The sequence below is a fragment of the Perna viridis genome, chromosome 5 (assembly GCF_037379345.1).
Source record: "Perna viridis isolate PV_CMFRI_1.1 ecotype Kerala chromosome 5, ASM3737934v1, whole genome shotgun sequence".
Lineage (NCBI taxonomy): Eukaryota > Metazoa > Mollusca > Bivalvia > Mytilida > Mytilidae > Perna > Perna viridis.
In genome coordinates this window covers 15,230,938-15,244,047 of record NC_142449.1, presented here as the reverse complement: position 1 = coordinate 15,244,047, position 13,110 = coordinate 15,230,938, and the positions used below count along the sequence as shown (strand labels likewise).

Here is a 13,110-nt window from a genome sequence, read left to right as displayed (position 1 = left end):
ATATCTTTCCATGAGGTATAAGACATCAGTTATCAGTTCATCTAAAAAAGTCTCTGGAATAATTACCTAATTTTAATTATGATGTGTAGCGAGGTAAAATAGAACATAGATTTGGTCTTCATAAAATTCCAATACGATAATCGAAACCTTTTTAGGCCAATACAAACTTGCATTTCTGCAAGTGTACAGTATATACGAGAGCATGCATTCGAAATTCGGATTTTTTTTTTATTACAGTTGACCATTTGAATGATGTCCAATTAACATTTAGGTCTTAATCAAGGACTTACCTTCTATACCTTACTTCAGAAATAATATCAAAGAGAGCCAAAGGAAATAAGTTGATGGAAAGGAACAAATCTCTATGTCTTTCCAAGTACTTGCAGTTATAATGAACCGGTTAATAATTGAAGGTGCATCCAATTTCTGTTGACGTATCATTTCAGTTAATGTATTCAATTTGTTGCAGTTTCTGCGAAAATAATCTACAAAATGTTGCTTTCGTGGTTCTGAAGTAAAATAAAACTGGAATATAAATTGTAAACTTATTATGGTTCCAGAAATAAATCAGCAAAACTCAACTCCCTACTGTTTGTATATTTGTGAAGATCATCAGGTAATACTAATGAGAACGTTCAACTTTGAACTGCCATGAAAACACGTGACAAGTACCAGAATCAGAGCCTTGAGATTTTTTGCTAGGTGGTTTCCCAGGTGTTGTAGGTTCTTCAGTATTCTCTGTGAAAGAGTAACAAGTAAAATATAATACTAGCTGTGTCTAATAGGGCGTTAAAGGCCATAAAATGCAGTTAATATTGTTAAAATGCCAAAATAAAAAGCAACATATCAAAATTCAAATACGTAGAGAACTATAACCTCTAATAACCAGAAGATAGATTTCTACCATGACAATGAAAGGTAAAAGTGTCTCTTCGATGGAGTCTTGACAACAAAGTAGACTAAAGTTACTAATGTGAACAGAATGACATAGTTGTCAAAAAAAAAGAGAAAACCACTGAAATCCTTCTCACACAATCCAATGCCCACACTCCTCAAGAACTGAACAAACGTTTTGCTTTCAGCGATATTAAAAACAGAAATGTGAAATGAATTATTTAATGTACTATTTTGTAAATAGTAATTACCAGAGACACGATTGGCACTGGCAAAATTAACCGAATAAATGTTTATCCAGGAGTCACTTCAAAAGTTGTTAAGGAATGACAAGAAGGTTGGTGGGGAATGTTATCTACAAGGGCAAGTCTAGTTAAAAGTGTTAACTGCAGAGGCAAGTCTAGTTGAACATTTCATACAATCACAAATTTATCACTTGTTTGTATCATTATGAATAATTAAGATAGACTGTAATACTATACATAACTCCACAGCAACAGACATGTAAAATTGGTAAACACAATTCTGTGTAATAAAGGTCATTTTGTGATGTTTTATGTAAAATGTCAGCTTCATGCTACACATTCAAATTGATTGTAAAGTTCGTTAAAAGTTTCTTTTTTAAGTCACTATTACTTGCTATTGTTGCTGCGACATGTGAAATAGAATTACTGAAAAGATTGAAGTCTTCAAAAATCTTTGCAGAGTGTAACTTGATATGGAAGCAGAGGAAATGATCCATAGCTCTTTTAACATGTCGCAACATTCTTTTTCTAGAAAGGAACCTACTTGTAAGTACAGTTTAAGTTCATACACTTTCTCTAATTTAAAAAAAAACAAAAACAAATAAACCAACAAAAAACAGATACGTGTTGTTTTGCCATTTTGGTACCCCATTCCTTCATGGAAAGTAACCATCAATAAAATAATTCAATGAAATCCGACTTTAAAGATATGAAATCCTGTGGTACAATTTCAGAGATTCATACACATATAATTGAACTAAAAATTGAATTCTTGTTTTAGTCCCTCGTAATCCCTATTTCTATGCAGTGATGGTTTTAATACAAAACAATCAAATAAAAACAATTCCTTTGTTGTATTACTGATTGAGGTACAAATAAACGTTTACTCATGCTATGATTGGAAACCAGTAAATTATTGTTTTATCCCTTATCAGACTCTAATTCTATTACTAAATAATCTAAACAATCAGTTTAGACATTAGTGTTATAGAACACTGTTACCATTGCATTCTTACACTCACACTTGACTTGTGAAATGTTTGTATGTTTATGGCCCCTCACCCCTTAAATCAATGCAAACCTTCCTTTTACGATTTAAAGCCTTGAGGTGAAACAAAACCCATTACTACTTTTGAAGTTATCACACAAAACTCATGGGTCTACAGATGATGAAGAAGATGACAATGACAGAACAATACGTCATAAGTACACAAACAAATAGCGGTTGTCTAAGAATTCAAAAGCTTAGTATTTTGTCGGCTTTTATTTTCAAGACAAGTGTAAAATACTGAAGTTAAAAAAAAAGAATCATGACATAAAATGACTATCACTATAATTACTACACAAATCAAGTTATATTTACTCACACCAACAATAAGCAGTAACAATGTATGTAGGAAACAGCAGTTATCTGCCAGCATCAATACTGTAACTCGTATACTTATCTGCCACGTTATTTCAGATTAACCAGTAAAGACACTTACAATTATTGACAAATCTCTTCTTTGTTTAAGTCTTCAAATTGAAAATCACTGATGACATATAAGATACAAGAATTGTACAAAAACAATGGCATTCCCAAATTGTAATAATTTCAACAGATCTAATACCGGAAACAAGTCAGATTCTGATGTTATTACTAGTTAAGTCTAATAAATAAAAGTTCATCACATTAGGCATTAACTGTACATAGATCGACAGATAGATAGATAAATAAACTGATATAATTTGAGCTTTGTATAACCTTTCTAACATCAGCCTGAGAAAAAAAACCCTGAACCATATTGCATGTTATTTGCAAATTAGATACAAAAAAATTTAAAGTATGGTTTGCTAAATTCTGACATATTGTGGCATCATCAGATAAGATGACACTGATTGCCAGCACTTGTGACCCACTTTTTAAAACAATTAGTAAGGAGGTATTACTGAATCACAGAATAAAATGTTCCATGAGCGCAGCTTGATACATCTGCAGATGTCCAAGACTGATTCAAGAGCTAGTTAAGACACCAAACCTAAACTTAGCCAAACACTTATGGAATGCCGTCATCCAAAAATTACTTATTTTGTGGTTAGGAACATTGCTGTAAAATGATCCATAAACTAACACCAAAATCATTGCATCAAAACAAAGTGTCTACAGACAACAACAGAGCCATACCAATATATGACCTCAAAGTTTTTGTGATCAAAATCCTACAATACATTTCTAAATCCCTGTTTTATCTGCAGTTATGTACAAAAGCCATTCAACATCTACACATGTTATCAGCACACTGGGTTACTAACTAATAATATCATTGGCAACAGCTTCCTATAGCATTTTATGAAAGAAATGGATCTGTATATGAAATACATATACATCAGATCAGACAACGTTGTCATCATATATATATGACATAGTATACAATGATACAAGAAAAGCATAAACAAACACAAATGATACGTATACTAATGTTTATACAAACATCCATAAAATCATATAAAATAATGACTACTGTTTATACAAACGTTCATAAAATCACATAAAATTATGACTACTGTAAAGGGACTATAAAATTCAAAAGCAAACTGCTTTTTGATTTGGTCATAAAAAATAATAACTAATTATATATAATATATTTGTAAAGAAAGAAATAAAACAACCACCATGAGCTGCATACAACTTGTTCTAGTAATTAATGAATGTAACAAAATTATTGAAGAACTATGCATTCCCACATTACTTGTTGGAGCTACTTATATGTAATAATTTTCAATGCATCTTTTTATTTGTTCAAGTATAACACTCTTGGTCACACATAAGACTGGACTCATGATTGATCTTAGATGATAGACAATGCAAATGTGATGTTATGATGCTAAGGGTCTTTAAAATTGGACTAATTGTTTATGAAAACTATCAAATTTGTAAAAAGATACCAAAAAATTTCAATCATCCCTCAACTTAAATACAGGGTTTTTAATAACAATTTTACGAGAATTTTAATGGAAGTTTAGCATGCTATAAGACCTGGTTTGACCGACCTTTTATTTTGAAATGCCTGCACCAAGTCCTTTGCTGTGGTTTTTGAACTTTCTGGTTTTGGCCTTGATATTGCCATTGTTAGACTATTCTTTTTGACTACTGCCTAGATTTTATCAATTTGGTAATTCTGCTAATACCCTTCATAGTCATATGAAATGTTAAATGAAAGTGTCATACAAGAAGAATTTACATAAAAAATCCAGTAAGTTAACAAATCTTATGTTGAAGATAAAATTATAACAATCGAGAAGTCAAAGTATTAATATCAATATAAACTTTTAAATATTGTGTTTTATTGGTTTTAGTGGAGTTTTTAGTGGAGTCCGAGTTGCTCATTTACTTTTGTTACTTTGTATATATGATTTTAGTTACTTTATGTTCTTTGTTGTGTATGTCTGTTTTCCATGTCTGGTCTTTGTGCCTCGATTACATTCTTTTGATTACCACTATAACCTTGGTTCCCTTGATTACTCTTTGACACTAGAACTTTTCTGACAAACATGGAAAAGTTATACATGAACTCCAAAAAAGAACATGTAAAGTTAAGAAGCAACAATATGTATTTAAAAGAATGTTTAAATGAATATATGTACTGAAATACAGAATTAAGGGAAAATGTGCATCTCAAATTATGTAAAATACTGTTCAACTTACACAACTTAAGATAATTACTTCACTAATAAAGATTTAAATGATAGACCAAATCTTTCCTTACTTTTTAAACACCTGAACTATAAAGGAATGTTATGCTGATACCAGACTCAGCAAGGAATGACTTAGTAAGCACTATACAATACTACAGCTCAATCTAAACTCACTACAAACAAAACAATTATACTGGGTAAATTAGGCTTTTTGACCTTAACGACAAACATTTCACATCATCAAAAAATCAAAAATAAATTAAAAAATTATTTCAGCAACAAATTAACAGGTCACATAATAGATATATCATTTTTCATAAGCCTTCTTCATTTCTTTCTGAAGGAAAATTAATACTTGGTAACTTTGACATGTATCATCATTATTAAGCTACAGTTGGCACAATGCCATAAAAGCTTAAGGATTCTATGAGCTTGCATCCAATTTACCTGAGAAACATGTGTGTGCATATTTCAGTGTATGTTTTTTGTTTTCTCTATTTAAAAGTTTACAGGAAGCTTTTCTTATGTTTGTTTAAGTGTACCATAAAAAGTAGGTAAGTAGACATTTTGGAAAGGAGAAATATAGAATCTAACATGGCTATAAATGAAAAAGTGAAAAACAGTGAAATTACGAATATTGATACTATACCAAGTGACAAAAATGTCATTTCTTTAAGATTAATATACAATTAATGACATTGACATAAGCTGCTTTTTTTAATGCAAATGACTTGGCCAAAAGAGAGAGATGAATACAACATTTTTAGGGTCAAAATAAGAATTGTTTTGGTCTATGAAGAAATAATCTCAATCATGTGGTGCTCACTAGACAACTTGTGTAGCAGTTTATTTTTAGGTGTGAACTATGGGCATTGAGGTTATTTAAAATAGACCGGAAAAATATAACAGTCAGTTCTTATAATTTAATTTTAGTATCAAAAGTCAACAAGAAAACCATTAAAAAAGGCTGATGATGTTGCAGTCACATTACAAAATTTTGCCCATGAGATGATGGACAAAATATTTAATCCAATCAGAAAGGGTGTTACTTCTAAATTAAATTAAATTTTCTTATATCAAAATCATTATTTGTTTATGACACGAATCAAGACAATTTTATTCAAGCATGTGAACTCTTCTAACTTTCTATTTATAGGTTTAAAACTATTCACTATTCAGTGAATCTTAGTAAATTTGAACTTCTTTTAATGATTTGACACGAACTGAAAGTAATTTAAATGCCAATCAGTAACTAGACAAAAATCTATTCATGTAATAATTTGAATAATAGTTTTGCTTGTTCAATCTTTTCAATGATACTAGTATGACAAGGCCATCATTTCATGTGCATCTTCTTATACATAAGGTCACATTGAAATTTAATGAAAATCAATTGATATCAGAGAACAAAATGAAAGGTCTTGAAGATATTGCAATATGTATTAGATACTGTAAAGCATCATAACTTTAAGTAGAGACCAAATTTAGAAGGATTAACCTTAATGTCCCTACAAATATAGACCCTATGAAATAAAGTAGTAAATTTTCCTGTATAGAAAGAAACCAGAAAATCTACATAAAATGGAGCTACAAATAGAGTGGCAATAAATTAATAGAATACTATACTATGTGAAAACTGACTGACATCAATTCTGTGCTGTAAAATATATTTTACCAGAGACAAATATCATTTCCTCATAAAACATCAAATTCTTTGTAGATTTCCTATGCAAAACAATCCTCCCAACTGTTAATGCAATAATTCTCTAAGATATTGTTATTTGACATATCTACATAGTAAAGAAAAATATTTACAGATTATAAAGTACAACTCTATAACTTCACCCTCAATTAACATATACTGTAGTACTCACCAATAAACAAAATCTACATTAATTACAAGACATATATATATATATATACAAAATAGATACAAAATATTGCACTTAATATGATGCACATCCATATGCCAACCATGGCAACAAATTTAAATACACACAATGAAGTTTCCATACAGCCACTTAACCTCAACTCATTTTCACCAACCAAATACATTTTGTTGCTGAATTATGTGAGATTCACGATATTTATCTATTAAATATTCTTACAAAATCTACGATCTTAACAGACATCTTAAATGATATCGTTATAAGGGTATATTCTGGGAAGTGTATTGGAGGGTTGGACGGCACATTACCCACTACACATAGAATTAAAATCAAATTTTCAAAACTATGTTTAACTATGTATGCTTTCAAATACCCCCATCCATACAATTTAAAAAAATAGTGATGTCTAACCCACCTATACACTTTTTCCTGGAATAAGTTTTTAAATCAGGTTACTTAATCAGTTAGTTGCCAAAGATCATGTATTACAGAACTGTCACATCAGATAATCATTGCCTAATTTTCTTTTTGCCAAAATGGCAACAGAGTTATATACAATACAATACTTTAACTCACATTTTGGAATTTTAATATAAAACCTGATTTTTTTCTCAGTACAGCAAAATTTAGATCAATTTATTCTTCCATTAAAAGACATAATAACAGTATGGATGCAATAACTTCTCCATTCTCAGTAATTCTAGTTATCAATACAAAGAATTATGTTTTATTTCTCATTTGTATACTTATAATTTGATATTTCTTCACTGCACAATGTAAGTGTTTGTAAGAATCAGGCAAAAAATCAAAAATATCCATGTCAAAACGCCACCAATCTGACAATGTAATATCACTCTATTTGAAAAGACCATTATTTGATCTCTGCATCACTTGCTAGGCTCAGAAATTTTTCAATATAATGTTAGAAAAATAAGGTTTTTGATAGTTATCTATCCTTGAAATGTTCATTTTCAATGCATGTCAATGAAATCATAACTCAATGCACAAAAATGATATCTAAAATATTGTCTTTATTCCTTGATTCTGATGGTGCAAATAGTCAAATTACATTATCAAAATGATGTTTTTTTTTCATACCATGTTTCATCCACTACCTGATTTTTACAAAGACTGACACTTAACTGTATAACTTTATCATAAAATATGAATTGATCATGTTTTGACATTCTATGGCAGATATTTCATTTCATAAAGAGAACAATTACCAATCAAACAAATCTGTGAAAATATAGAGTTGAATAAGTATACATACTTTATGAATGAATGACAAAACTATCCTGATAATTGGCAACAAACCAACAGAGTATTTTATAGGCAAAATTGTTCTCGCTTATATAATACAGTAAAACCTGTCCTTGGCAAGCATTGAATTCGGCAGGCAAGGAACTTCATTCATACCATTGTTTAAGCAATTTGCCCATGATGTAATTTTGATATGAACATAGGGAGTTTGATCTGGACAAGTTTTACTGTAGCCTACCAACAGCAATATGACAACAATATACAATGTTATATGCCCTACAATCAAAAGATTTCTGGTTTTTTTTTAGTTGTCATCATGATTAAGACCTTCAACAGAACTGTACATTGATATAAGAAATGGAACTTGTCAAAAATGCCCATATACAGTAACAAATGCACAAATCACACATTGGCTCATTCAATCCTAAAATAACTTTCTTCCCAAATATATGAAACTATAAGAAACAGTTTAGCAATGGTCCCAAGCCTTTTTCAATCATGTGTACATTAAACCTGATTTGAACCAATGTGTGAATGAACCATAGCATAACATGAATATTAGCATATCTATAACATTCAGAACACACTATACATGAGTCAGTTACAACAAAAAAAACTCAATGAGCAGTTTAGAGTAGTAGTTATTTGAATTGCACTCATATCAAAAACAGAACTTTTCACAAAAATAATTCCTCTTCTAGCCTTGATAGTACAAATGTACTTTGATAATAGCAACAGTGATCCATTATATTAATATCTACAGTTATTTTAGAATATATATATTCACTCACTAACAGTGTGTTACGGTAACTACAGAAGCTATTACAATGTTTTGGTAATGAGTATAAATTGAATGCATACAACATAAATATGTTTTTGATCATGCTCTTAACAAGATGGCTGGTGTCCATAGCATGTTTCATGCATAGTATTTTTTTTTATTATTTAAAGGTACATTCAATAGTATGGCACTGTCTTTGTGGAATTCTTCAGTTGAGAGGAAGAAAAAGAGACTTGCAGAACCCATCTGTGCTGAAGGTTACAATAGTATTCCTAAGCATGCCGACAGAACAGTTGCCATGGTGACTACAAGTTTAGACGGGAGCAAGGCTTGTGCAAAATCCACGTAACCAGATGATTGAACTGAAAAAAGCAGAAAAAATAAAAAAGTGAGTCACTGAAGCAACAAAATAAAAGTTATCACATTGCAGACAACAGAAAACAAAGGACAATCAGAGAGACTGAATCTGCATTACTGCAACTCATTTTTACATCAATACTACTGTCATTCAATTTGTAACTCTTTTTAAAGGAGAAAAGACCTCAAAAGGCATGGAATACCAAGCAGTACCTGTGCATGAAAATATTTATTTTAAATATAAGTAATCATAAAATGCCATGAGGACTAACTAGAGCAATAAAATGAACTATTTTTTTTTAACAAATTCTCTCTGATCATACTCTGTTCAAGGAAGCAATGACATGTAACAAGGTACTGTGTGAAAATGGAATTAAGTTTGATTTTAAAACACTGAGTTGTACAAATGTTTCAGACTAACATCAGAGAAGAAAAGAACTCAATACTAGTAACTAAACAATATCGTAAGCCCCATTTTTGTGACTTTAGCCTAAATTAGAGTAAAATGGTGTACTGATATATTATGCACATCTATAATAGAATAACCAATTTTAGCAAAAAAATGTTGGTCTTGTATGTTGATAGAAGTAAATTTTCCTTATTTCTCTCTACTCACATCAAAAAAGCAAAAATAATTCCATATTCAACTAACTTGTTTCATATATAAAACAACATTCGCTATACTAAACATATAAGTAAAACATGATGACAAAGTGCTCACTTCTAGTTATCATATAATGAAATTAAAGTTTTTTTTTCTTATACTGTATCCTTCTTGCTACTTTAATTATCTACAGTTACATTTATATATCCGAAATTTTGGTCTGAAAAAAATGGAGTATTATGCAAAAATATGAGATGATTCTGTTCACTTAGTAAAATAAAAACTATTAATTACTGATACGTTGTACATGTCATTACTAGGTCATGGAGCAACACCAGTAGAGTGTTAAGTTCTCATTTTTTTTTAGGTTGTAGCTATTCTCTTCTTTCTCTAATCTTCTGCTGTAATCTTCTGATTTTGATAAACAATTTATATTATATATATCAGATATACATGTCTGATCACAAAATATACTGTTAATTCAGAAATTATTGCCATATTTTTATCATTACCAAAAAATGTGACAACAATTATCAAAGTGTTGCATTCCTTTATAAAAATCACAAAAATTAAAATCATATTTTTGTTTAAAATACAGTATACTGTTACTTCAGAAACCATTGCTGTTTTTTTAATACTGCCAAAAATGTGACAATATTTAAAATATACATTGATGGGGATTCCTTTGTAAAAATCACAAAAATTAAATTGCAATAATGCATATATCATTTCCGAATTAAAAGAAACAATTACACCTGCCTGTGCAGTTAACCGATTTTTGTATGTGAAAATAACAATGAATTACAAGCAAAGGGGAATAACCCATTGACATAAAAAAAAGTACCTCATTAGAAAGTACTTAGCAAAATAACAGAACAAGGTTCAATTATACACAATAGCTCAATAATCTTATCTAATATTAAGTTTTTACAACTCTCCAAGGAATTATTAGAGGATACTTAAACCTATGGTCCATTGGGGAACCAAAGAAGACTTGTAACAAATGAAGAAATGCAGGGTATACATCATCCAAGAAAATAAATGAAAAATGACCAGAAATATTTGACCTACAAATTCTCCTAACCCCCAACAACTTCTCCACAACTACCAAAACTCTAACATTTTCCAAGAAAATCAAACCTATTTAGTAGTGTAAAAACTTGAGGCTAAACACAAAAAAGTAGTTTGAGTAACACATAAATATGCAGTATATGAGGGTGTTCTGGAGGGACCAGTCAAAGAAGACTTAGCATTATCTGTTTATCTGTAATTTTCAACATTATTCTGAACTAAGAACCAAGAACTTCCAGACAATAAATGTCCCATACACCTTATGGCAGGGATTAAAAACTGAATCCCTTTAACAGGTCCCATTAATCACCATCTAATACATGCAAGACATCTGAAGATTCACACGATTTCTTGTTTTCCTTACCAGGCCCTGCAATATACGCAGCTGTAATAAATAATGGCCAATTGTATCTACATATATTTATCATTGGGCATGTTTTCACAATCATAGCTACATAGGATTATCATTCGGCATGTGTTCACATCTGTAGCTACATATGTTAATCATTGGGCATATCTCCAGTAACAAACAACTTATATATGCATTACTTTATCATTAATCATTAAAATGTAGAAAATCAACCAATAATATCTATGAACAGTAAAAGCTTGTTTACATTCATAAGGAAAAGTTCTAATTAAATGTTGATGTGACGGTCCATTTAATTGCCTATTAGTTATATAATGAACAAAATTTACTCAATTTTGTTAAGTACTGACCTTAAAATTTTTTAACTCCTTTTTTGATTTTTTTTTCTCATTTATTTGTGTCCTTGAACCTGACACATAAACTCTACTAATAACTAACCTTCAATGATTATGAAATCACTGAATTTTTTTTATAATTTTCATATAAAATATCAATTGAGAAGATCACAATTGGCTAGGCAAAAACAATAGTATTAAACTGTTAAGAAAATATTAAAACATTTAACATTCTTTTACAACTACCATCTGAAAGATTTCTTTTTAAATTACCAATTAGACAAGTTTCACTTTAAAGGATTGTTATGAAGTGGCACAACATATTTCATGTTGTATTTCAGCCTGAAAAACATTTTGAACATAAATTTTGTATGTAGAAATTTGATAACTTGTGTGAATCAGAGGGGTATATCAAACTTGAAACCTACTTGAACTGGTTCTGAAAATAAATGCTTCAGGATCTGATGTTCCCTTTTGGTTTGTAGCTGTTACTTCTACTTCATAGTATTTTGAATGATGCAGGCCTTTCAGCTGATAAGATGTGGCGTCATGTGGCACTTTTTGGGTTGGGTACCATCCAGACAGATGTTGCTTCAACTGGTATTTATTGTCAACGGTCTTATTTGAGAACACTTCCACCTGTAAAATGATTCAAGGTAGTCAAGAGAATCTTAAGTTTTTAGAGCCAATACGAAACGATCCCAGAGGTCAAACCCCACACAGTTAGAGTAAGTATGGACTTGATGCAGCTCTGAACTTGGATTCTGATTAAGTATTTGAGACATCATAAGAATCTAACACCAAATCAGTGTATTGTATCTTATTATTGGTTCTAAGACCACCTACCTCCATATATCTTATCATTGGTTTCTAAAACTATCTACTTCCCAATGTCTTGTCATTGGTTTCTAAAACAACCAACCTCCCTATACCTTATCATTAGTTCCTATGACAACCTACCTCCCTATATCTTATCACTGGTTTCTAAGACTACCTCCCTCCATGTATCTTATCAATGGTTTCTAAAACTATCTACATCCCTATGTCTTATCATTGGTTTCTAAGACAACCTACCCACTTATATCTTATCACTGGTTTCTAAGACTACCTCCCTCAATATATCTTATCATTGGTTTCTGAAACTACCTCCCTATGTCTTATCATTGGTTACTAAGACTACCTACCTCTCTATACCTTATCATTGGTTTCTAAGACAACCTACCTCCCTATATCTTAACATTAGTTTCTAAGACTGCCTGCCTCCCAATATCTTAACATTGGTTTCTAAGACTACCTGCCTCCCAATATCTTATCACTGGTTTCTAAGATTACCTACCTCCCTATATCTTATGTTTATTTCAGATATTGGAAATCCTCCATTGTTAAAAGGCTTCCACTGCAAATCAAATTTCAAAGGATGTGTTCCATCTGGTCTAGATTCAATAATTATAGGATAAGGTGCACCTAAAACCAAAAAAAAAATATCTTCAGTAATTGAATAATTGTGTCAATATGAATCTTTCTTGTCTAAGTTAAAGATAATTCATAGCCTTAAATCATTAAAGGACAAAAAATTGCACTGCAAAAATTTACAAAAATCCAAACAGATGTCCTGGAAACACAAAA

The 13,110-nt window shown here is 30.5% G+C and overlaps 1 protein-coding gene and 1 long non-coding RNA gene across 7 annotated transcripts in view; one reads left to right on the top strand and one right to left on the bottom strand.

Annotated features, from left to right (window-relative positions):
- LOC148616203 (neural cell adhesion molecule 1-like) overlaps positions 1–13,110 on the bottom strand; it is a 75,984-nt gene that overhangs the window by 10,391 nt on the left and 52,483 nt on the right. For 2 of the 6 annotated variants that reach the window (XM_088583009.1, XM_088583012.1), the window contains exons 14-17: positions 12,821–12,948; positions 11,913–12,123; positions 11,144–11,164; positions 673–738 (exon numbers count right to left, since the gene is read on the bottom strand). In XM_088583009.1, the coding sequence (XP_088439135.1) occupies positions 673–738; positions 11,144–11,164; positions 11,913–12,123; positions 12,821–12,948 (426 nt within the window). The remainder of the gene's footprint in view (positions 1–672; positions 739–11,143; positions 11,165–11,912; positions 12,124–12,820; positions 12,949–13,110) is intronic. The other 4 variants (XM_088583011.1, XM_088583014.1, XM_088583010.1 and 1 more) reach the window with 2 other exon arrangements.
- Positions 1,478–9,226, top strand: LOC148616204 (uncharacterized). The gene is made up of 2 exons (XR_015922121.1): positions 1,478–1,685; positions 8,918–9,226. It is a non-coding gene; the product is annotated as an uncharacterized LOC148616204 (long non-coding RNA).